The sequence below is a fragment of the Corythoichthys intestinalis genome, chromosome 10 (assembly GCF_030265065.1).
Source record: "Corythoichthys intestinalis isolate RoL2023-P3 chromosome 10, ASM3026506v1, whole genome shotgun sequence".
In the NCBI taxonomy this organism is placed as follows: Eukaryota; Metazoa; Chordata; class Actinopteri; order Syngnathiformes; family Syngnathidae; genus Corythoichthys; species Corythoichthys intestinalis.
The window spans coordinates 12,042,138-12,063,580 of record NC_080404.1 but is presented as its reverse complement, the minus strand read 5'-3'; the positions used below and the strand labels follow the sequence as shown (position 1 = coordinate 12,063,580).

General features: G+C 37.6%; 1 protein-coding gene across 1 annotated transcript in view; it reads right to left on the bottom strand.

Moving 5' to 3' along the window:
* The window catches only part of LOC130923322 (collagen alpha-1(XIX) chain-like), a 343,167-nt gene that overhangs the window by 89,195 nt on the left and 232,529 nt on the right, over positions 1 to 21,443 (bottom strand). Inside the window, exons 24-29 of the mRNA XM_057848955.1 lie at positions 21,058 to 21,102; positions 20,490 to 20,534; positions 13,101 to 13,175; positions 12,084 to 12,122; positions 4,837 to 4,914; positions 4,443 to 4,478 (exon numbers count right to left, since the gene is read on the bottom strand). Of these exons, the coding sequence (XP_057704938.1) occupies positions 4,443 to 4,478; positions 4,837 to 4,914; positions 12,084 to 12,122; positions 13,101 to 13,175; positions 20,490 to 20,534; positions 21,058 to 21,102 (318 nt within the window). The remainder of the gene's footprint in view (positions 1 to 4,442; positions 4,479 to 4,836; positions 4,915 to 12,083; positions 12,123 to 13,100; positions 13,176 to 20,489; positions 20,535 to 21,057; positions 21,103 to 21,443) is intronic.

The window sequence follows — 21,443 nt, the reverse complement described above, 5'->3', positions numbered from 1 at the left end:
CTAATGTAAACAATTATATGGTGTGTGCGATGATGATATCCTTTCCCCTTCAGCGGCTTATTTGTTTATTTATTTGGGCTAAAAGGTAATACTTTATTTGACAGCGGCGTCATAAGACCGTCATAATTATGACATGACACTGTCATTGGTATTAATGAATGCTTATGACAGATGACATTAAGTCTCCGCCAAATTTGGTCTCTAACTCCATTTATGTCCAGCTCAGATCTCTCAGATCAAAATTGAAATAATTGTGTGCTACTGGTTAATATCTTTTGGTGTAATTTAGGGCTGCGATTAATCGAATAATTTGATTAAAAAGAAGCTCCGTATCAAATTTTGTTGCTTTGATGATTGGTTTAACTAGAGTGGTATTGTAATGATTTTTTTCCCCCGATAGTATTGTATTTAGTTTTATTGATTTGGGGGATGCACTGCCCTCTAGTGGCAACAGTGACTACGACATAACTTGTCTAATAGCTAAATCCGGCTGCTCCCTGTTAAGACCAACAAAGTTTTTTGTTTGACCAAATGTTTATGAATTTGTAATTTAGTTTAGAAGTATTTTAGCAGTTTTTTATTTGGTATGTGTTTGAATGATTTGTTAAGAGCATTGTAAAAAAAAACGTTAGCCTTTAATAGCAATTAGGCTAGCGGGTTTTTGCTATTAAAGCTAGCCAATTGTTCCTTTGTTGTACTTAGATCTCGTTAATTATTTTTTTTATATCGTTTGAGGATAAGCTCAGGTATTTTACATTTAAACGTATGTATTGCTCTTGTGAAATGAAAGCCCAATTCTGAATAGTTTGAAGAAGCACAGGTATTCTGTATTCAGATTTAATGCTCTTTTGAAAGTGCAATCTTAGCAAGCCAGAATAAATAATATTGCAAGCATAAACATGTTTTTTCATTTTATATCTCCAGAAATTTGTCCTGCAACGCATTAAATGTCGATAGATTAATCGATTACTTAAATAATCAATAGCTGCAGCCCGAGTGTAAATATCACATAATACAGTGAAGCCAGCTCCGGTTTATAGTCCGGTGTGGATTATCTATGAATAAATGCCATTTTCTTGTCAAATTTGGTGGGTGGCGTCTTATAGTATAGGCCTTATAGTCCGAAAATTACAGTATTTTTAATTACCTTGGAGCAGTACACAGTATTCTACTGTATAGTAGCTACTAGTTATTGCCTGTGCTGGGGGGACATATGGAACCCCATTTGGCACCAACAGTCCAAATGACTGAAATCTCACACATGTCTTTGTGAATGTATTAAAAATAATTTTTGAAAAAAAAATCTTTTAGTGAATACAGTCTAAATGTGCCCAACATAACCAGTGGTCTGTCATTAAATCGAATAGCTTGAATGATGAAGGGAAAGTGCAACATCAGAGTTTGTGAACATGATTTGAAAATCCTTCGGCATGGTAGGTAGGTGGGTAGGTTTGCCCAAAATATCGCATTGAAAAACATTCCATTGATGGCACGGTGGACCATTGTGACAAATAATCTACTTCTTTGCTTCAAATCCCAATTTTTTAAAATAGGACCTGAAATCTGATTGTTTTTTTCCTGTGATGAAACACATTTACATTTTTGGTGTTCTTCCTTAATAATTAATACAGGTAGTCCTCGGGTTATGACGTACCTGCCTCATAAGCGGAGTTTAAGGGTGGCCAGGCCCCCCTGCTGGCCGAAAAGTGTCATTGCATGTAAATGACTTTCCCATATATATATATATATATATATATATACACATATATATCAGGAGTCGCCTTAACCAAATATTTTCCGTCGTTGACCGATTTTTTAAAACGGTGACGGAAAAAACTGAAGTCCATCTGTCATTTTGACAGGTTGCAAATCACACCCCAGACCACAGGGTGGCGAGTGAGCATATTAATTAGCTATTGTCTCTCTTGATGCATGACGTCGTTTGCCTTAGTCTGAAAAATGTCAAGGCAACTGAGTGTCCGAAGTTTCTTCAAAAAGCCCCAAAACGACGATGGTGTTGATAAAAGAGGTGAAAAAACGGGGACTGCACAAGCGGGCACGCAATTCAAGTCCATGCGCACCAGGAGGAAGGTGTGAAACTACGTTCAGGCCACAGCAGGTGAACTGTTAATTTCATTGTTCCATATGCTACATATGGTAGGCTACCTACCTACTGGGGCCACAGTCAGTTTTTTTTGTCACTGCGGAGAAAAAGTTACATATTCATCTGCTTGATGTGTGATGGCACGGTGTGGATTCTCTGTTAAGCTTGTTCGGACAGAATATTAATTTAAAATGAATGAAAACTAAAATGTTAAAAGTCTTGTTAGCTCGAATTGCTGTGTCCAGCCGCTTTAGCTCTGCTGCTCTCTGTGAACTCTCTATTCAAGCCGGAACGCGCGCGGCTCTTAAGTGTCTCTGTCACGTGACTGTGTCGTAGCCGCTAACGCGCTCGGCCAAAATGGACACACAAGTACGGAAGGTGAATTATGCCAAACAAAGGGTCACCACAATGTCATTATCATCATTTTAAAAAGTGACGGGTAAAAATAGATTATGACTGGATTTTTATGACCCTGTCAGTCAAAATGACAGACAACGAAAAAGTCTAGCGCAACCTCTGATATATATATATCCCATATATATATCCCATATCCCATATATACAGTATATATATATATATATATATATATATATATACAGTATATATATATATATATATATATATATGAGTTTTAAAAGCAATAAAGAAAACAACAAAAATGAATGAATGAACAAAAAACGATATTTTTATAATGACTCAAAATTACTTTTTGAACACATCATGTGACTAGCACCTTAGACGGTCATTTGCTTTGCATATTATTTATAGAAAAACAATTAGGGGAGGGCAATTTCATTTTTCAAATGATTTTTGTCTTTGTTTGAAAATATTTTTTTTTTTGATTGATTTTTTTTATTTTTGGGGATTGAATGATTTAGACACAAATGTCCCACCCATAATATGGCTCAACACAAAAAGGATTGCTTGAATGAAAGAAAACTTTTTAAATTAAAAATTGTGTTCAAATGCAAATATTTGAGTCTCAAATATTTTTTTCACATTCAAAAGCTTTATTTTTATGTTTGAAAATTTTTTTTTGATTGAAGTGATTTGTCCTAGCCAAAATGTGGCCCAAACGCAAGACAACATTACTTCAATCAAAAGAGTTGCTTCAATCAAAGAAAACAAAAAAAAAAATCTAAGAAAAATTGCTTTCAAATGCATTTTTTTGGTTTCAATTTTATTTTTGCATTCAAACACATTTTTTGATTGCATAATTAAGACACAAATCTACCTCCATACAGCTCCGCCCAGGGGATACAATTTTTGACTGGGGTAACTAAATTGGCACGACACTGGCGGGCGTACCATATTCAATGGACGACGATCTTGGCGAAAAGTATACCTTTCCTAAGCAGCCTGATTTAGAATTCCCCTCAAGAATGATGGGAAACAAAAAACCCTAATTTTCAACCTATTATTATAAATATTCTTGTAAGTTCATTTTATTGCTTACACTGCATTTTGGGGTCATCAACATGTTGTGCCCCCCCCCCGGCCCAATAGTCAAACTCCACCTATGACCTGTTACATGATTTTGACTTCACGCCACCTAGTCTTGTCTTCCATTTTATCTCCAGTCATGATTTATTTTTTTTTTTCGCGTAAACAGGACCTTAATGTACATCACAGGATCTTATTTTTTACTTTACTTTATTAATAGGAATGTTTTGCCCTTTGGCGAAATGTGTATTTGATTTTAATGTTGACTTCTGTGATTTATTATTTTTTTAAGTCGCGTAAACAGGGCCTTAATATGAATGTTTTGCCCTTTGGCGAAATGTGTATTTGATTTTAATGTTGACTTCTGTTGTGTGATGCATGCTTTTATGTAGAGCAGTTAGTACTCCCGCACTTGACCAACAGCGCATGTACACATGAAGAAGAACGTATTTGCGCACACGAAGAAGATCGCATAGACGAGGAAGAGCGCATTTGGTTCCACGAAGAAGTCACGCAGCCAAATGAGAGAGAGAAGTGAAAGACTACAGCATAGCTTGCTGAAATTGAGCATTATCTGACAGAATTGCAGGGGTGCCAATACTTTTGACCAGCAGTGTATACTGTATATACATTCCTCCTCAAGCCTAGTTAGGATGTACTGTCTGCAGCATTGAGTCAGGCCAAATCTCCCTCAGACCACTGATTGCGATTGCTGTTATGGTGGTTTAAACCCCAAGTATAAATTTTGTCGTTGCGTTCTCCGAATTTCTAAAATGTACAACTTTGAAGGTTCTTCTGAGTAACAATATAATGCAGTTTGTTGTATTATTACTGAGCAGGAAATCAAATAAAATGACTGTTTTCATGTCATGGATTTAGGTTATATTCCACAAACCTCAATTCCTGGCTTTCCTGGAGGTCCTGAGGGGCCCTGAAAACACATCATGCAGCTTGTTAACATTGTCTGCCTTCTAGCACCAGGTATCCAATAAAGCTATTGTGTTAGACACCTTTTGCTCATATTGATTCTGCCTCCAACAATTCTATATTGAAAGAAATGGAGACAGATTCCCTTGCAATCATGTCGGTGAGGTAGAAACGTGCGTCGTGCAAGATATATGATGTGGGATGAATTCATTGCGCACAGCAGAATGCATCTAGCAATAATGACCGCCATTTTCAGCGGAAAGTGAATTTACTGAGCGCCGAGTCCTCTTTTGCTCGGTGTAGATGTGATCTTAAGGTAAATAATGAATATGGAGAACAATCAAATGCAGCATCATACTCACAGGCATGCCTGTGATGCTGTCTCCAGGCTCGCCTTTATCACCGTGCTCTCCAGGCAGTCCTGGGACGCCTCGTTCCCCCTGACAAAAGAACAAGGCAGCAGCAGTCAGACGGCTCAATCCGAAGCTCCTGGAGAGCTGCTGCACCGCATGATCATTAAGTATTTAGACTGGACCCGAATGGATTTTCACTTTCATGTTTTTGCCTTTGCCGCTTGACAGGGAGGAAACACAAGTATTTTCAAGGCCAATGCCAAGCACATGTTCCTTATCTACTTTCATTTGAAACTGAACGTGCTGAGAGGTACACAATACGTCTATTGTTATATCCAAAATGCAATTCCATTGGAACTATTTAATACATATTAAGTAGGTTCAGCACAAAAATCCTGAAACAAAATGCTTTGAATAAATGTGGACATAGTGCTGCACCATCAAAAAGATGGAATGCCCCCTCCTGTGTACCATGGGAGTTGCCAAACGTATTTCACTGTGGCAAGTGCCCCAGTATTGATCTGCAGTTCCCCAGTATAAATTTCACCGGTAAAACGATATAAAAAATACTTTAGAGTTTTAAATCTGCATAGCATAATCTACAGAATTTGCCTATTTAATATTGTCATATTACTGTATTCACTCCATATACTGTACACATGGCTCCTTAATATGGTGATTCATGCACGTAGCTTTGGCTGTGATAGGCATAAAACTTGATACTTCCGCGAGGCACATTTGGGAGATATGCTGCGTTCATTTAGGTTGGGAGATCCGAGTTCCCAAGTTGGAAAATCATTCTGATGTGTTGTAAAGTCGTAATGTGGGACAAAAACATGGTTGCTACAAAGAAGAATTGCCTATTTTAATGTTCCAACGAAACATCACAAGTTGAGTGACTTTTTGGTGCTTTTTATAGACTCTATGTAATAGAAAATCGTTTTTTCGATTACTCTAACAAGACATGAATGCAGCATCAATATTATGGTGTGTGTGTGTGTGTGTGTGTGTGTGTGTGTGTGTGTGTGTGTGTGTGTGTGTGTGTGTGTGTGTGTGTGTGTGTGTGTGTGTGTGAATCATACAGTCGATGGTGCAAATTGAGGTCTTCCTACCTGCTTGACCGGTTAGTGCCAGATAAACTGCCCATCCTTGTTGTTCGTTTTTACCTTTGTGTTGATGTTGGTTTGGTCGCCTATTCCCATGAATTGTGAATTTAAATGGTTCAACTGTACTTTTAACGTATCAGGGAATTAACTAAGGTAAACTACACTGGTCGCAAATTGAAGTAGCAGATTAGCTTTTAGCTAATTGGCGATGAAAACAATGACAATTAAATGTGATTTACGTGAGAGGCTCTCACTCAATAGCTTTGTCTAATATTACGTTAATATTAGGGGTGTAACGGTACACTAAACTCTCGGTTCGGTACGTACCTCGGTTTTTAGGTCATGGTTCAGTTCATTTTCGGTACAGTAAGAATACAAAATGCAAAATATAAATGTGATAGTTGTTTACTAAACACCTTTGTGCTTTCAACAATAGGAACATTAGCCGATACAAAGCTAGAATTCTGCTCAAAAAGTAGCGGGTATTTAAAGATAATCCAACAACAATTTGCCTTTTCGCGTATTGGTCAGCTTTCTTTCTGAAAGAAAGAAGAAAAAAGAAGTCCTGTGCTAAAGAGAAAAGCAATCCCAAGACAAAGATTTTAACATGTATTTTACAAATGAAATGCCTCAATGAATCACTTTTTTTTTCTTATGAACGGTTTTCAAAAGCTTTATTGGTGGATTTTTTCAAGTTAAAGCGCCACACAGAAATTAATAAATTTAATTGTGTAAGCAGGATCTGTATTATTCTTATTATTTAATTACAGATGTTTTAGCTCATTTCAATTTATTTTATTTAAATGGGCTATTATTTATTTTATTACGTGTTTATATTTTACAAATGTTACGTCATTTATATTGTATATTTTATGTTGTGTAACTTTAGTTCCTATGTGAATATTAGTTCCTACTTGTTTTGTTGTGGTAGGAGGGTTTTGTATTGAACACGGGGCCATGTTGGTTATTGTAATAGCAGAAAAGACAGCAGTAAATCAACAATGACAAGTCAATAGTGAGCCGATCTACCACTCAAGAGATCTGATGGACTCAAAAAGTGGGTTACGATTGCATATTAGTTTGAAAATCGACCGGATCCCCCGTATTTTTACACGAGTGACTTCCGGTCTGCCCGATCCTCGCTACCGGTAGTAGTATTGACGTAGGAGGGTCGCGTCTCGCGTCAAATAATAAACTCTGTTCTTTTCGCGTGTGTCGTGTTGAGCAGCTTCTGGGACGCGTCTAACACGTGACCGCACTGCGACTGGTGTGGATTGGCTGATTGACTTTAACGCTTAACGTGTTTCACTGCGTTCTCGCGGCGGCCACTTTCTCGCGCCATTGACGTTTCTGGGTTTTACTGTCCTACTGTGTTGTTCCTCATTATAGTAGAGAAGACAGAGTAAATATAATCTACACAAAGAAACTGTAACCCACTAGACTCACAGCCTCGAAAAGTAAGGGTTACATTACGTCAGAAACTCATTCGGTACGCCTCCGTTCCGAACCGAGCACCACGTACCGAAACGGTTCAATACAAATACATGTACCGTTACACCCTTAGTTAATATGATATGTGGTATTTGAACTGTATCAATACTGATGCTATTTATTGCTTCAGTATGTCTTTATATGACCAACATGAATAGAATCAATCTGTATACATTAATTGCTTATCTTTGGGATATAACCTCTAACAATTTTGTATGTGTGCTCATCATAATTTCCAACTGTTTTACAAACATTTTATTTCTTACTACAGTCCCTCTAATCTGTAAAAAGATGTATTATTTCTTATTTCTATTTGACCCAAACAGGATTATTCTTGCAAATGGATATTATAAAGTTATTTGCTTGCAGCAAGGATAAATCAGAAAGGAGGAATGAGAGAGATAAGCTAGGTAACCCACCTAGGCAACATAAAACACTTTTAGGTCACAACGCACAAGTTAAGAAACACCGATTAATTGCATAACATTTAGTGATATATACCAATTTCTGTCCAGACAAAGTAGAGCAGCAGAGTTTAGAAAGAGGTGACGGAGAGATGGAAGTTGATGAGCATTCGCAGAGGTGAACTGACAATCAACAACAGTTGTCTTAATTTTGATTTTGAATACTCATGGCTGAAAAACAAACAAACAAACAAACAAAAAAACAACAACTTTTTACAGAAACTTTATTAGATATTTACTTAGATAAGTGCTAAAAAAAAATTTGAACGCTCGACAGTGCCTCGTTGTCCCCCACTATTGTATTACGTCGAGTGACGCCCCTGATATGTACAATTTCCACTCTTGTGGGATAACTTACAATGTTGTGGAATGTGTTTGTGGGATTTTTAAAATCATTCATTCTGAATAACATATTTTAGATCAGAGTTAAAAACATTTTACTAGTGAGCCTAAATGACACCTGTCTCTTTTGGTTCATCCCATAATTTAATAGGGAGGGTCTACCCAGAGTCATGTAGAAAGAAAGTTGCGACACTCCCATAGGGATGCATTATACGATTTTACTTCCAGGTAATTCCGGGTAATGGAGCCTCGAATAGTTCCAAACATCACTTCGATGAGGGTGGACCCCAATGAGATAAACAATTGAGTACAGTGGTACCTCTACATACGAAGTTAATTCGTTCCGGGACTATGTTTGTCAGTCGAAATGGTTATATGTCGGGCAGGATTTTCCCATATGAATACATTATAATTCCATTAATTCGTTTCACAGCCCAAAAACGTACACTAAATCCTTAATAAATACTGCTGTTACTATTGTAAATAGCAATTACAAAGAGAAAAACAAATAAATTATGAACAAAAATCAAAATAACAGTAATATAATAATAGTACCGTATTAGCCCGAATATAAGACGGCCCTGATTATAAGACGACCCCCTCTTTTTCAAGACTCAAGTTTGAAAAAAGACTTTTTGAACATCAAATTAATTTTTATACAGGAAATAATTACAGTACATCAGAAACAAATGATAATAACAATATATTTGAGAGAAAAAGCATGTTATTTTGCCTCATTCAAATCTTAATATCTGAACATTTAAATATGTAAACTAAAGTGCAATCACATTCGTAAATGAATGGCTTCTGTGATAGTGATAAAACAACAAAATTGCAATAACTGCATTAACCATCAAAGTGAAGTCCAACTGTAACTGTAGTCTTGAAACAAATCTGAATAAGGAAAAACATTGCAATAAAATAATGCAAACTGGTTAACCCTTTAACGTCTGGGCCTATTTCGTCTGATTTTGTATGCCTTTGAAGTTGCCTTTATAATTCAAAGAAATAATTGTTTACGATGGCCTGATTTGGTCCCTTTTTTTGTGACACCTTGAACTTCATGTCCAAACTGCTGTTTCCTTCACTGACAAATTATATCATCATTTTGGGCCCAAAAAAGACCAAAAATTCCAAAATCGCTTTGTCAAAATTTTTAATATTGATGTCCAATTGACAACCAAACATGCGTAACGAACCGTTTTGAAACTTTGTAATATTTGTTCAACATGTTAGGGGATAGCCTTAGGCATTTTTTGCCTTTATACATGCTCTAGTCAAAACAGGTTATATACAGCAGACCAAACAGTGAAGAACAGTGAAAAAATATACCATCTAACACAAAAAGTGTTTAAAGGCCATCTCTTTATGAGTTTAGGTATTGCGGCCCATCACCTGATGAAAACTATGTACACACAATCAAGCTTCTTGAACACACATTTATATACACAAATTGAGAAGACTGATTGTGGGAAAAAAAAAATATATATATATAACATTGGAAAAAAAAGTATTTTCAAAAATATTCACAATAAACAAGTTAAATTTTTTTCAGGCGTGCCACTCCGAAAAGCAGTTTCGTCCTGGAATTAGACACAGGGCTACATCACACAGCCCACACTTCCATGGGGTGTCGGTCCTCTTTCCACCCTTCCACCCTTCCATTTTCATTTCACTTTACTTTCATTGTCACTATAAATGTACATGAAAAAAAAGTCAGTATTTATGAAAATAATAAAGTATAAAATAAAAATATATACAACAATAAATAATAATGGAAATCTATACGTATGACAATAGAAAGAATACCATAGCTGAATATGTGCTACATCCCTAATCTTCATATAGAAAGAAGAACACCACAAATTATAAATTCCTGCCTGGGATACACACAGTGCACGTACGACTTTGATCTGATATGCACATTTTATTATTATATACACAAACACACACTTATATTGCATCAAAATTAACTTTGTCTTTCAATATCAAAAGAAAGTTTCAAAAGAAACTTTTTCAGCATAAAAAAACAAAACAAAAAGTGAGTTGGCTTACCTCTGCTCGTCGATGGCGTCACCCACGTGTTCAAATCCGTCACTATCTTCACTCGAGGACTCTTCTAAAGAAGACGATGATGACGAATTTGGACCATCCTCTTCCTCAAGTTGATCAAAAAGCACAATTGCTTGCGCAAATTTAGTTTTCCGTTCATTCTCAAAGTCACACAAAGTCGCTCGCTCGACCCAAACGGCCGTCACTCGCCACCTCGCTGCTTCAGAACACTTCTCCCTCTCGTTCGGTGGAACCTGGCACGGCAGTTATATTTATAAAAAAAAAAAAAAACGCATTTTGTGCTTCCACTGTGACTTCGAAAGGGTTCATTTGATTTGTGTTTTTTTCATGGAGCTTCCGTTTTGAAAAAGGACAAGAAATGATGGAAATATAGACATGAACAAATGATCCATGCAGCGTTTTAATGTTTTTTTGAGAGGACAATAAAACTATAAAACTTAAATGACAATATCTCACGTTTTAGTTGGTCGATTGACTTCAAATAATAACGAGCGTAAACCGCAACTTCCGCACTTTAAAACGAGACCAACCAACGGCATGTGGGTGACGTAATTAAAACGTGAGGGCGCTTCAAAGACGACGTGCGCTAAGGACGCGCCGGCGCGTCCTTCGACTCTCAAGGGTTAAACTAGTAGCTGAGATCTGTCATAACAAAACATCGCTTCAATGATATCTGGCGCCATCTAGCGTCGTGAATGGGTATAATGTCTAGACTGCGAATATAAAACGACCCCCTCTTTTTCAATCTTATTTCAATGCAAAAAAACACCGTCTTATATTCGGGCTAATACGGTAATAATTATAATAATAATACCTGTAATAATGTAACGAACTGGGTTCTAATGTGGCAGACTTTTTTTGTTGTACCTGAACGCACCGCGTGGCTGACGTGACGGTGAGCAAGAGAGCGAGGTTCCATTTTACTTTCTGTTTTGATGCTGGCGTCAAGACTAGGCGTGTTGTGTTGCACAAGTTGATGGAATATATGATTAGAAACCTGACAAAGCTTGCGATTTCTTTGGCGATGTTACCACAATAACAATTGTTACCTTAACTGATAAAGACTGACGAACGGAGGAGGGCCGCGGCCGAGATTGACATTCTACAGCCCTAATGTCGACACAGTTCATGGATGCACACACCTTGCTCATATTTTTCGATCATTTACATCTTCATTTCAATGGTAAGCGTCACCTTTTGTTTTTTTTCTCTACCTGCATTAACCTTTTTTGATCCAGTATTGATTTCTTTCACAAGAAAATCAGCCGTCCGTCCGTCTTTCGGCAAAACAAAGAAACTGCGGCGCTGTCAAAAATCGTCGTATTTGGAGCATGTCATCGGATTTAGAAACAAATGGCGAGTCAAATTTTACATCGGATGTCGAAAAGATCGTGTGTCGGAGCGATCATATGTCGAGGTACCATTGTAATTAGATATGTTTCTATATCAAATTTTACCTTAAATGCCGCAATCACCACTGTCAGTTCCATCAAAAACCATTACAGTGCTGCTTGTGCTTGCAACTATTCAAGCCTACGTGAACCATATGTCCATCCACGGCGAGATCAGAGAGTGTCGCAACTCTCTTTTTACATGGCCATTGGCCTACCCAACTCTGCCTATTCCCTCTCCCTCAAACATATTTTCCTCAAATTAAACATTTTTACATTCAACATAAAGCAAAGTATGTTTATACAAATATCGCTATATGCAGGATGAAGACATGAATGACGGACTGGATGGATGGTATTGGTTATAATCGGCAGTGTCAGTACCTTACCTTGGGTCCACGAGAGCCTCTGGACATATAACCATCACCCTACAAGAAAACATGAGGAGTAAATTATAGAAGTAGCAAAACTACAGTGCAAAAAGTCTAAAAAAATATATCAAACACTTCACTTAAGTTCAGCACAATGTTTACAAATGTGTAGGCGAGCAAAGAAAGACATCATAGCTAATATCGTTCATTTACTTTACAGCACACAGATGGCACTGATGACTGAGGTTTAACAAGCCCCGCAATGGATGTTGTATATTAACTTCAAGTTGGTGAATTGGGACTAACACTCTACCACTCAACCACTATCCAGGAGAACTTCATCATTACATCCAATCATAAAAGTGAGCAAAGAAATACCGACCTTGGTTATTCACAGGCAAAAATCAATTGAGCGACAGTTATTTGAAGAGGCCTTCCTCATTAAAGACACCAATTGAGTTCATTTTATCGCTTTTATTGTCATCTTAAATAACAAAGACCATAAAATGTGGGGAAAAATGTCTGTTCCCTCCGAGACGCTTACCGACCATGACACTCGGGAAAGGACCTCTGCTACTAAGACGTCATCTTCCTTTTGCAATCATATCACGTAAGGGAAAATGTGGGGTTGAACCACTTCAGCTTGCACTAATTCCTTCTCTTATTCCTCTAGTTGATGAGCTCGCTTCAGTTTGAGTGTTATTCCCAAGAAAACAAACAAGACTGTTCAAAGCTATGGAGGAACGTGCACATGAGTCACTTGTTTGATGAAGCTATAATGAAAATTTTTATATGCATAGGCATGTCCATAAAATGCAATGCTTCAACAGCCATCATCTTCACAATTGTTCGAGAAATGACAACCCAGACTGAGGTCATCCAGTGTTTGATTACTTAATGCCTTGCGTCGCCATAGTCGTATGGCTTCTATGTTGCTGAAGAGGTTGGTTTTGTTTATCTGCTGCCAGTTCGTGAGCTATGTTTAATGAAGCCATCTGTTTATATTATTTTTAAAGATAAACATGTAATACACACCACATATCCAGGCTCTCCAGGCTCGCCCTTAGATCCTGGAGGTCCTTGAAGCACTGTCACTTCCCCCAAGTCTCCCTAAAGAAATTCAGTGTCATGAATCATCCTTCACGAATCAACAGACGGTCTGAACTCTGTCGTTTGTTGTTTGTTATCATTTTAATGTAAGATTGTTTGTCCTTGGTGCTTTCTACAACCCCTCACAGTGACATCAAATGGTAACTTTTGTTTGAAAGTTGCTTTCTACGTAATAAACAACGTTTTTGATTCCTGTCTGAATTCATTTGGTGCAATCCTATCATGGATGGAACTAATCCCAGTGATGTTGACAACTAGCTTTCTTTTCCCGAAAAATCAAAAGGACAGCTGACAAATGTAAGCGTGGCAAGAAATATGCACAGAAATGGAAAATGTTGATGTTTTACGGTGAACATTGTCATAGAGCAGTGCTTCTCAGTTATTTTCTGTTATGCCCCACCCACCCCCAACTCTCTGCCGCCATTGTAAATCGTACCATTTGTCCATAAAATTACTATTATTATAAGTACACCTCTGCATATCATTGTGTTCCATTTAATATTTAGGAAAAATAACATACTTTATTGTAAGTTGTCAAATCAAAGTCAATTTACCTGAATTAAAAACAAAAAAAAAAATCCCATCCAAACAGTAAAAATACATGACCATTTTATACTGAAAAATAAAATTCAATAAAATCAACAAATATTAATTGTAGGAGCCTAAATAATAGTTTGGTTGATTATACATTTTCATAGTGATTTATTTATTTTGGTTTCATAGAATTAGCTTGTGAAATCTTGTTTGACGACGTACGATATATGCGGAAGGAGCTGTGTGGGTGGGCAGGGCAGAAACCAAGAGAGCCACACAGTTTTTTGACCTCTATCGATTTTCTTTGTGTTTGTTGACGTAGCGTTTAGGGTTGAATAAAATTTTGTTTCCTTATTATTCTCTCATTTTGCTCGTTGTAGTGATGTAACCCTGACAAAGCGGGACGATTGTTGGCAATATTCGGCACTTTTTTGATAAAAAAATATCAAGCGGATTATCCATGTGATTGGGGTCTAATGTCTTTAAGTGATGTCTTAATTGATTTGGCTTCTTGCTGCCCGCTGCAAACATTTTTAGACACAGTAAACAGACTGGTTTTTCCTCGTCTCCCACTGTATTAAAAGTCAAAGCCAGAAGCCAACATACATACGCTTCGTCATATTTCCTCATTTTAGCTCTTCATATCTCCAGTGACCTTTCCTGTGTGCTCATGTTTGGTTTGAAAATACTGCACACACCCTGAAAATGAGAGCACCATTGCCACCCAATGATTGAATGTTCAATTCAACTAGTCCATAAAGAAAATGATCTTCCCCGAGGTCAAATGCGCCACCCGCTCACTCTTCGTCACCCTGGGTTCCCAATTATTTGAGATGTAATGTCATCAATAAGGTAAATGTTAGTTAAAAAAAAGGCAATTTATTTTCATATGGAATGTTATATTAAATTCTGTTACCAATTACAATATTTTCCACACTATAAGGCACCCCTGAAAGCCTTCCACTTTCTCAAAAGCCGACAGTGCGCCTTATAATCAGATGCGATCTTATACATGGATCAATATTGGTTAATCATGACTAGGGTTGTTCTGATCCGGGTTTTTGCACTTCCGATCCGATATCGATACTGGCCGACACCGATACCGGCCTATCTGAGCATGTGTTAAAGTTTAAAGTTATTTAGCCTCCTTACTTAGTTGTCAGACTCATGTTGAAAAAGGTTTTAGTACTTTTGATAACAACTAGCCAGCTGAATTCGGTGAGTTTGAATAACACACAACTGTTGGTAACAAGAAACTGACCTGTTTATTCAGTGACAAACACAAAATATTATAAATAACAAACAGAAATGGCATAGTCAGTCAGTAAAACGTGCAAATAATATTGTAAAATGTCTTAAAAAAGCAAAACACACAAACAACCTCAGTGGAAAATCCCACAAACCCCCCAAGCTATTAGATGCTTTTAATGTTTCATGCATTAGTTACAAAAATAGTATAAAAAGCCTCTCAGGTTTAAATAAACAACTATTTCAGTATCAAGTTAACATTTTAAAACAGTAAATAAAATACTCAAGTCCCCATTCTGTATTAGCAGCTTTAAACTACATTCAATTCATTTCATTTTGCGAATCAACTGTTAAAGTTGTTAAAATTGCTCCTGTTATTTCATAATTTCCCTTCTGTCTACTTTCGACATGTGAAAGTTTTAAAACTGTTTTGAGGATAAATTCAAGTCATGATTTTGCCAATTTAGGAGTATTTTAGATAAAAAGTTAATTAGGTTCGCTTGGGAGGTTCACAACAGTCTACTAGGGAAGTCTCCTGCTTTAAGATGGCGGCTGTTAACTAACGCAACTAGTTTTCAATACTTCAATGTTGCTCACGCAATCGAGTCTGTCGTTTTGCATCTAGTTCTATATACATATGATATTTATTATCTCCAGTAAAATGACGTTGACGTAGGTTGTAGCGGCTGTCAGCAGCAGTCAGGTATTCTTGTGTTTTTTATCCAGCGGCATGAGTTGAGCTAAAGCCGTGAGTTGAGCATTTGCACTACCCGGGTCTATGACGAGCATGATGTTTACTTTTGGGACGCAATACGGTCAGTTTCTCATTGCATCCCAAAGACCGCGCTGTGTATTAGTTCCGCTTTACTTGACATATTTCAATACTCGGAATTTGGATTTTTGTGAATCGTTCTCGGATCTTCCACGGCCAAATCGCTCACGGATGTAATGACGGCTAGGTATGTTGTACCATGGTTCTAAGTGTCGGATGGTGCGTCTTTACTCACGAGAGATAATGGCTCGTCATCCAGAATTAATTTTTCGGCACTGACTCTTGTTATTCCCTCGGCTTTGGGACTACCGAGTGCCAGTTTGTCACGCATAGCAAAAGTTTCTGCCAGTGTTAGTTGCGTTGGACCTTACTTTTTGTCTTCGGTTTTCTTAACATACTCCTTATGTTGTTTGTGGTGGTATTTCGCTAAATGCGTGATTAGGTTGGTTGTATTAAAACTTCTTACAACTTTACCACTACGCTTGACTTTATTGTGGCATATGTTGCACTCTGCATCTTGGTCTTTGTCATCCTTTGAGGTGAAATGATCCCACACAGCTGACATTTTTACCGATCAAGTCTCTCGGTAAATTGAGAGACGGTAATGTAAATGTAGTGTGTTGAAGATGTGCCGTAAAATGCGGATCGGATTTTAGGGAAACCGAAGCAAAAACTGGAATGGATTATGTAAATCGGTGTGCTGGAAAACCCGGACCGGATTTTAAAAAACTGGATCGGAATTATGGATTGGAATTTTTCCGTGTTGGCCGATCCGATATCGTTGCACATTTTTTTGCCCATATCGGCATCCGATCCAATCCAAATACCGTATCGGGACATCTCTAATCATGACATGACATTTCCTTTAGCGCAGCCTCATCTGGTGGATGCATAAATTTACTATAACTACAACAACAACAGCGTGACCCAAAAATAAGTTTTTAACAATACATTAAAGCCAAGAGTGATGTAAAGAAATAATGATGTAAAGAAAAATATTTCATTCATAATAATTGGAGCCTTAAAACATACCATTTTTTAAAAAAAATTATGGAATTTTCATTGAAAAATTATGTCCTTTAAATGGTGTCCTCCTTCATGAATGCATTTTTTAAATCTGATGTCGATCACTATTAAAACAAAAAACGGGAATGTTTGCGAATTGGCAGACATGAGCAAGTGGCAGCACTGCGAGAGTGACTTTGAGCAAGTAAACAATGCGCCATTTTAGTAAAGATGTATTAGAACCAGAGGTCGCGTTAACCGAATATTTTCCGTCGTTGACCGGTTTTTTAAAACGGTGACGGCAAAAACTGAAGTCCATCTGTCATTTTGACAGGTTGCAATTCACACCCCAGACCACAGGGTGGCGAGTAATTAGCTATTGTCTCTCTTGATGCATGACGTCGTTGGCCTTATTCAGAAAAATGTCAAGGCAACTGAGTGTCCGACGTTTCTTCAAAAACCCCCAAAATGACGATGGTGTTGATAAAAGAGGTGAAAAAAGAGGGACTGGTGCAGTGGAGGATGAAGGATGACAACGAATCAAGTGAATCGCCGGTTCACTCCTTACTGCGGCGAGCAGTTGAAAACACCTCCAATTACTAAGAAGGGCAGAATTGGTAACACGGTGAAAGCGGCATAAAGCCAAAAAAGCGGACCAGACTAGCCAGAGCCTGAAATTATTTCAAGGAAAATATGGAGGGTGCCACCACTGTGTGTACTCTTTTTGCTAAGCTGAGCTTGCATACCACGGTAGCACGTCGGCTATGAACGAACACTTGACGCGCCGTCACCCAGGTGTATTTCGGAAGACAACAGGAAACAACAACTAGCGGATTGTAAGTCCATACAACTTTTTAACGATTTTTAAAAAAAATTGAAGTTGCCTTTATGTGCGTCGTATCAACGTGCATTTTTATTTAGTAATCATAATACATAATATATATATATATATATATATATATATATATATATATATATATAATGGAATTATATAATATTTGATTATTATTAAATGTATTAGGATCATGGAAGGTCCCACTTGGGGGAAAAAAAAATATATCCTGTATATACATAATATAATAAAAATATATATGGAAACACAGCACTGGCCTGCTTACTGTAATCCATGACTGCACTAATGTTAGTTACTTTATATTATGCATCAAGATATAGTCATTTTAAAAATTTAAGTGACTGGTAAAAATAGATTATGAGCGGATTTTTATGACCCTGTCAGTCAAAATGACAGACAACGAAAAAGTCTAGCGCAACCTCTGGTTAGAACCCACTGCAGGCCTGTATGCCTCTTTCTTTTTTCCCTCCTAGTCATCAACACTAATTCCACACACCTGTCCTGCACACCTGGTCATTACCTCAGCCTCACCAAGAGCCAAGACTTCTCATTCTGAGAACGTATTTCAGCTCAGATAAAGAATCAATGAGGAATCTCAACAGCAGATTTCAAGAATGCACTCGTACAGGAGGACGCCATTTAAAGAACGTTGTTTGTTAAAAGGCAAGGCAAGGCAAGGCAAATTTATTTATATAGCACAATTCAACACAAGGCAATTCAAAGTGCTTTTCATCACATGAAGACCATAAAAATCACATTTAAATCAACACAACGTAAAAACCAAGACAAAAGATTGCATTTAATCCCAGATTAAAAATAAATAAATAAAAATAAAACAAAAATAAAAATAAAGCAAAAACTACTACTACTAATAATCATTGAAATCAGCAATAGCGATAAGCACAAGAGGAATAGAAGGCAGGTAGATTGAAATATATAGACAGTTATGGATATGCAGTGCTAAACAAAAGCGTTTTTAGCCCTGATTTAAAGGAGCTAACAGTTTGAGCATACTTCAGACGTTCGGGTAACTTGTTCCAGAGGTGAGGAGCATAATAACTAAATGCTGCCTCACCCTGCTTGGTTCTTGTTCTTGGAACATGCAGAAGACCGGTTCCAGACGACCTTAGGGGTCTAGATGTCTCATAGGAATCTAACAAGTCAAGCATGTATTTTGGTCCAAGGCCATTAAGTGTTTTGTAGACGAGGAGTAGTATTTTATAGTCTATCCTTTGACTCACTGGAAGCCAGTGTAGCGATTTCAAAACCGGTGTAATGTGGTCCAGCTTCCTTGTATTTGTGAGAATTCCATCACTGTTTCTTAATTGGCATATTTTAAGGTTTCATTTACTATGAATAAAATATTTTTTCTTCCATCACTCTTGATTTTTTTTGGATTATTAAAAAGTTTCCCTTTTTTGGTGGGAGGAGGGGGTGTAACCCTGCATATGGATCCATATGGGTTACTCATAGCATGACATTCCCTTTAGGGCAGCTCCATTTAGTGGATACACAACTCAAACCCAACCAGTACTGCCGTAATTTTAGGACTATAAACTGCTACTTTTTTCCCTCATTTTGAATCCTGCAGCTTACAGTCCAGTGCACCTTATTTCTTTATTTATTTGGGTTCATAAGTAAAATTTTATTTGACAGTGGCGTCATAAGACTGTCATAATCATGACGTGACACTGTCATAGGCATTCATGAATGCTTATGAAAGATGTCATTAAGTGTCATCCGGCAAATTTTGTCTGCAACTCTATTTATGTCCAGCTCGGATCTTTTGCATCCATTCAAAAGTGAGATAATTTGCCAGATGATACTAAATGACATCTGTCATAAGCATCCATTAATGTTCATGTCAGTGTCACGTCATAATTTTGATGACCTTATCACAGTTTTATGACACAGCTGTGAAAAAAAGCGCTATCGGTTAATATCTTTTGCTGTCAATATCCCATAACACAGTGAGGACGGCTGCTAGTCTGGTGTGGCTTTTCTATTGAAAAAGTGCCGTTTTCGTGTCAAATTTGGTAGTTGGCGCATTATGGTCAGAAAATTACAGTACTACAGAACCTCATAATGCAGTGCGCCCTATATAAGAAAAATGTTGTATAATAGGCTATTCATTAAAGGTGCATCATACACTCCATTGCGCCTTATAGTGCGGAAAATACGATAATTCAAATGAAGGGAAATGAGACTGGCATAGTCAGAAAGATGGAAAATATTCAAGTGAGTTGAGTGATAGGCTTTGGCTTACTTGTGCAGAAGTAAGGAATTGTGCGGTCTTACAAGGACACAATTTGTTATTGGCTTTGGACAAGCACTACACTTAGCATTCGCTCTGAATCCACATAATTTAATGGCTTTATGTACAGTGTATTTGCTTTTCAGCTAGATCTACTCTTGAAATTAATGTTTGTTTTTGTTGTGTCCTCTCATATGAATACATAATCACACGTCTCCAACATTAGTTTGCATTAGTGAAGGTGACAAAAGAAGGGCTCTCCATCCGAGAGGATGTGGGAAGCTTAAGCACTTGGAATTAGATTGATTTCCCTGCCTGGAGTTTGACAGAATGACTCTGGCAGAAGGGAAGTCGCGTGTAAAGTGTCATTTATTTTGACAAGTGACACACCTCATCAAACCCACACATCAAAGTGCACGGTGTTGCACTTTGTCACTTTACACCGAGTGTTTGGAAGAACTCCTGCTGCAACAGGGGTTCATTTAAGATAGTGGGCTAGTCGAGGACATCAAATGGAGAAAAGCTAAGTTTTAGCCTGATTGACAATGGTGTGAATGGCATGCAAGGTGAGTCATCAGGAAGGTGTTTTGTGTGTTTCAACTGTTAATTTTTTTTTTTTCCTTTGAGGAGAACTTGAAGTTAGTCTACCTTTTCTCCTTTTGGGCCATCTTTGCCGGGCATCCCTGGTGAACCCTGTGAGCAGTGGAAGGTACAAAAAAAGACATCTATCAGCAGACCTTCATCTCACACACATTCATCTCTATAGCTTCCTCGTCCACACTGCTTCTGCAGACTGTTAGTTCCAACATAATTTCCCTTTGACAAGATTTATAGAAATGTCTCTTTTCTCCCGCCCTGCTTTTCAAGAAAGACAGATGCTCATTATCAAAGCAGGTGCAGCAGACAGATTGCACTTCTGTGTTTTTGGCCCCCCCCAAAAAAAATAAAAAAATTCCACTTTCCGCCGATTAATTATTAAATATGCTAACTGACTGCATTTGGAGAGGAACAAGAGATAGCGAGAGAAAATGAGATAGACAGAGAGAGAGAAAGCAAGAGAGAGACTGGACTTTTCTCTTTGACATCGTGCTAATCGCAGTTTTCATCAATTGATCTCAGGCTCAGTCTGGGAGACTGCGTTGGGAGGCAGAAGATAAGCCAAGGTGACAGATAAGGCGATGGGGCTTGACATGAAGTCTACTGCAGGTATACTTACGGGCTCTCCTGGGACTCCACTTGGTCCAGACGGGCCTTGCTTTCCCTGACAAAACAAGATGTAAAAAAAAAAAAAAAACGTTATTTTTCCCCCCCTCTGTTGTTGTTCTCAATAATGAACAGTGTCCAAACCAGCAGCAGACATACTGTATGCGGGATGTCCTTAATTGCTTTTTTTTTTTTTTTTAATTTTTCAATCCATTTATATATGCTAAGAAAAAGTCCTTTTCCGTAATCATAAAGGAGCTGGTAGTGAAGTCATTTTCTGTTTCAACTCATTATTTTCTTCACCTAGACAGAGATATAAGGGGCAAGCACTTAGTACATTAAACATACATACTTAGTACTTAGTACATTACATTTTGCTTGAAGTCCTCAAAATAGTTC